This window comes from Watersipora subatra, chromosome 2, assembly GCF_963576615.1.
Source record: "Watersipora subatra chromosome 2, tzWatSuba1.1, whole genome shotgun sequence".
NCBI classification, from domain to species: Eukaryota; Metazoa; Bryozoa; class Gymnolaemata; order Cheilostomatida; family Watersiporidae; genus Watersipora; species Watersipora subatra.
This window is the reverse complement of record NC_088709.1, coordinates 51,734,255-51,739,183: the sequence shown is the minus strand read 5'-3', so window position 1 is coordinate 51,739,183 and position 4,929 is coordinate 51,734,255. Positions and strand designations below refer to the sequence as shown.

At 35.4% G+C, this 4,929-nt stretch overlaps 1 protein-coding gene across 1 annotated transcript; it reads right to left on the bottom strand.

The window, feature by feature from the left end:
- Nucleotides 1-834: 834 nt before the first annotated feature.
- LOC137388310 (uncharacterized) lies at nt 835-3,490 on the bottom strand. The gene is made up of 4 exons (XM_068074798.1): nt 3,370-3,490; nt 2,362-2,478; nt 2,114-2,232; nt 835-964 (listed from the first exon to the last, which is right to left on the bottom strand). Exons 2-4 carry the CDS (start codon nt 2,473-2,475, stop codon nt 835-837), a joined length of 363 nt encoding a protein of 120 aa, XP_067930899.1. The 5' UTR covers nt 2,476-2,478; nt 3,370-3,490.
- Nucleotides 3,491-4,929: the final 1,439 nt, after the last annotated feature.

The following is a 4,929-nucleotide window of genomic DNA, read 5'->3' as shown; positions in this document are numbered from 1 at the left end:
TTCTTTTATACCATACTAGCTGTGCTACCCTGCGTTGCCCGGGTAATAAAAAAGGCTGGACAGAAAATTGAACTGTATTTAACATATAACAGCATTTACCATTCTAACTTACAAACTATCTATCATGAGAGAAGTGTTTTGTATAGTTGAAATAAATTAAGAGAAAAATGAAAACAATGGTGAAGGTTTTAAAACTTTGGCAAACTACTGTAACTTTCAAGCTATTAGCCTGGCACGATGCTAATGGAAAACTGCAGTAAGCCGCTAGGCTTCTAATGACGGTACTCCATGGCATTGCGACAGCAATGTAGTCCAGCTGCAGTTATTCTAATAATAGCTATAACCGGAATGCAGACAGACATACGACACACGAACATACTTTGAGAAATATATATATAGATCATCAATTTCGAGAACTTTCATGGTTCGTGTCCCCAATTTTTACATGACAATTACAGGTTGCCAACTCAATTCAACTTGCATTATATGAACAAATTGCAAACAACCTCCAACATTTATTTGAAAATATCATTGCTAGCTGCTCTAACAATCTTCCATCTAATATCCGTTCTCTCCACAGAAAAATGTATTTTAAATTATATGTCAATCAATTTATTCAATTTTATTGGCCAACTGTTGGCTTTTTCTGTTTTATAATTCTTGTATTGCATAACTTGGAAGATGTTTCTGTTTGAATGAAATTAATGTCAATAAAGTAATACATAATAAAAACAGCCTGTTCAGTAAACTGTTCAGTGACTTGCAAAGGATTGAACCGTGAACAAGAGTTGAGCTGTATTTAAATGTGATAATGATCTTAAAGAGGAAGCAGCCTCACTTAGCCTTGTTTTTTAGTTTGCTGTAGTCTCTCTCAAACTTGCTAATGTCGTATTGAATGACGTGAGCTTCTGAGAACTCGACATTCGAGGTTTCGTCCTTCTTCGGCGTCTTCACTGAGCGAGTCCTAAACAGAGAGAAATACTGTGAGAACTTATATTTTTATTGTAGATCAGCTGCTTTCTAGTATGCTCACCACATCAACAGGAGTGTGTCTGTATTAGTCAATATATAGTCAGCACTGGCAGCGGTCTAAGCATCAATGTTTGTACAATATACTATGGATATATAAAACAAAATTATATTATAATATATTTATATAATTTATTCTTCAAGTATATTACAACATTTCATATATTATAATGTTATATCATATGGTAGTTTATATGATACATTTAAATATTTTATTACATATAAAATTATATACATTTTCAAAGATATGAGGGTTCGCTTCTCTCGTGCCAATTCCTACCACAACATGCTGCTCTGGTGGATATAATGTAGTTTATTTATGAATATACATTTCATGCCTGTAGACATACCTGCTGCCAAAAGAGAGTATTTTGTTGTGAAAAAATAGGCTGACACATAATTCAGTTTGTTATGTAAGTCTATTTTCTTAGCTTTGTGACCCAAAAGTTACAAAGGTTTGCATTATCTATTTTCGTTAACATAAATTCAAAAGCAAAATATTACTGCATCTTTTAGATTAGGCGTATTTTTTAAAATTCGGAAATTCTATCAATAACGGAGCCTAAAATTCCATTAACTAAAATATTAGAGACACTGCACAGTTTTCCAAATAAACTAATAGGTGTACTGGAAATGTAAACTAAGTAATGAATATGACCACTTCCAATGCTGGCAGCATATATATGGTCACAGAGTTTAATAATCAATATACAATGTAGATAGAAAGTTTAGGGCAAGTTTGTAAAGTGAAAAGCTACAGATTTTAATTTGCAACATGATCTGCACACGCATATTTTCATGTATAAAAACTTTTTAGAAATATCACACTTACCTTTGATGAAAATTGCCAGATACTAAAAGCGTTAACACTTTTGATCCTAGACAATATGTTCACAGTTTATTTTCTCAGGTTATGATAGGTTACAATAGGTCCATGAGCGTTTATGATCACATTCTGCGCCATACCAATGAAACCCTAGAGCAGGTGTGTGGACATGTCAGAGTTTAAGGCAGCAGATATGTCATTATGCTGTCAGTATTGACAGCATAGTAAGCGAGTCTTGCTGCAGTGCGTATGACTTACTTCTTGAGTACAGAGCCAGTAGGCTCCCTTTCCGTCTGAGGAGCTGCACCAGGTTTCTGTAGTAGACTCTGGGATGCTTGACAATTGTACGCTATTCTATCACTCATCTGCAGCGGCGACTACAATAAAAATCAAACATTGATACAGCTAAAAATATTTATATTAACACATACAACGTATTGGCATAGGATCTAGAGCAAGAGAATGCAATGCACAAGTACTTTCTAGAACACTAACATTGATCTTACCAAATCATCTATGCTCGGAGGTTGCATGTTTTCTAATCCCTTTGTAAGTCCAACTGGAGTCTTAATAAACTGATTTCCTAACTGAAATACGAGGGTGATAGAGGAGCGTCCCATAATCTACAAAGCAATAGTCTAGAAAAATTCTACTTGCTGGGTGGTCAAGCAATGAACAATAAAAAGCTTAAAATCTGTGAGGCTTCAGATCAGCCAATCACGTGCAGGCTGATAAAATTAGTATCTTGCCAGCTAATTGGCTAATGTGCCTAATTTTTTGCTAATACCAGAAAGGTAATTTAACTAACAAGTTCTAGATTTGAGGAAAGCTCATTTAAGTGCACTTACACCAGGGTAATTTATAGGAGTTGCCTCGACGGCGACCAAATCGGTTTGGTGCAGAACAAAAAATGGTTGTAAAAATGACTGTCTCAGTCGCAGACGCTACATCAGCAAAATTTTGCATACTATGTTCGTCGATTTTGAACAACCATCATTGACAGAGTACAACATAGAAGTGACCAATGATATATCGCAATGTTAATAGCGAGGCAAATACAAGCAAATGGAATGGATATCGATGTGGTATTTAATTGGCTAAAAAAGGTGACCCATTTTGCAAAGTCGTAGTATAAGTTAGGTTTGGTTTGCAAAATACATTTCCAATTGTAAACAGACTGGATGTCATTCCAACTCTCTCAGCGGAGACACAACTCCAATGAACCATCTAGGTGTGAACGCACGGGCAAAGTTAAAAGACAAAAACTGTGCTATCTTAGACATTGAGGCACATAAACCTCAAATGGGTTTAGTATTAACTTGCTACCAGCCAAAAAACAGATCTAACGTTCTCAGCTACATTTTCAAATCTATGGAAAGTTTTTGTGCTAAAATCTTTCGGTATAAAAATAAAAAAGGCAGGTAATATTGTGTTCTTCTGCTAACTGCAACCACTTAATGGCACTAAAGGAAAAATGGAAATGTTTTAGGTGAATGAGAACTGGTACAGCCAACCTTGATTGAAATATGTTTGCTCAGTGTAACATCTATTGGATAGCTGAGTTTAGTTTGAGTTCCTGATGGCCATGTCCACTTTTCCACATCATATTCTTGGTTGGTATAAAAGCCACCCGATGATGTTACTAATAGCCTAGGGTAAACAGTGGAAGAATGCAGTAAACACGAAAAAGAAAAAATATTAATGAGTGTAGAGGAAGTACAAAAACAATAGCTGAAGTATTTGATGAAAGCGATCAGTTTTTAAGCAAAAGAATTAACTAATGCAGTTGATTATGAAAAAACGTATCTGCACTGCAAATCAAATACATACCATAATGTCCAGATCAGAATCATGATCGTCCTTGACTTCGGTATTAGAGATTGATGGAGTTGATTCTAATGTAAAAAGACTAGGAGAGCTTTTTTGCTACGCTGAAGCCATGCCGAATAACTTGTAAAAACTTTGAATAATTTTGCAAAGTTTGACGCAATGGCAATAAAGCTCGAAGCCTGGCGATGATTTTAAAGAAGTTTTGGAACTCGGCTACGTTTAGTACTTCTGCCTCGCGGCCATTTTCGCGATGACGCCATTCTGCATATCTTGTGACAACCTCGAATAATTTTGTAAATAAATGTGATGCATTGCCAATGGTGTTAGCTCAAAGCTCAGGCAATGATTTTAAAAATGTTTTGGAACTCAATTACATTTAGTATTTACGTTAAAACTAGGCTAGCGACTAGTTTTAAATTTGATGCAGTAGTTATTCTCTCTTGTGATTAAAAATAGAACTAATTATTCACTGAATTTAATAATTCGCGGGATTGACTGTTCGCGAAATCGCGAATTTTTATGACCAACGAATATTTTCATCCTGTAGGGTATCACATTATGAATATACATGTACATCAGAGCTTGGTTATAGATAGCTTTATAATAAAATCCTGAAATGCGTGATACCTTCATGAGTCTCTGTAATACAATATATACTGACGTTCACACTTTGCTAACATAGTCTTTCTACAGTGAAACTGTAACAACATAGTGCTCCCACAGTGCATGAACAGTGAAAACGTAGTATTGCGACATCGCATGCAAAGTGGCAACATAATAATCTCATAATGAATGAATATGGATAACATCACACTCTCACCATGCTTGTACAATAGTAACACAGTACTTCTACAATGCAAGCACTGTGGTAAGTTGTTATTTCTACAATGCATACACATTACTTCCACAGTATATGCACTGTGGTAACATAACATTCCCACAGTTCATATACATTAATAACATATTATTCCCATACTACATACTCCCATGCTCACATCTCAATGATCAGATAGACTCTATTTGTATTTCAAGATCAAAGGAGAGACATAAATAGTTACTCAAGTTCACAAAATTGGAAATGTATAACCAGCAGGATGTAGAAGAGAAATATGAAAATGCCAGGAGAGAGCAATACCTGATGGAGCTGAAGGTATGCGAGGAGACTTAACGACTTCTTCAATGCTAGGTATAGGTGTAGAGGCCAAGTCAGCAGCATTGTTGTTCATAATACTGGGTGGAAGAGA

Excerpts from the sequence above, each read along its gene's own strand:
- LOC137388310 (XM_068074798.1), bottom strand. The coding sequence starts at position 2,475 with ATGGGACGCTCCTCTATCACCCTCGTATTTCAGTTAGGAAATCAGTTT. Across the intron at positions 2,233-2,361 it reads CTCCGAGCATAGATGATTTG|TCGCCGCTGCAGATGAGTGA; the intron begins GTAAGATCAATG and ends TTTTTATTGTAG. Across the intron at positions 965-2,113 it reads ACTGGCTCTGTACTCAAGAA|GACTCGCTCAGTGAAGACGC; the intron begins GTAAGTCATACG and ends CTCTCTGTTTAG.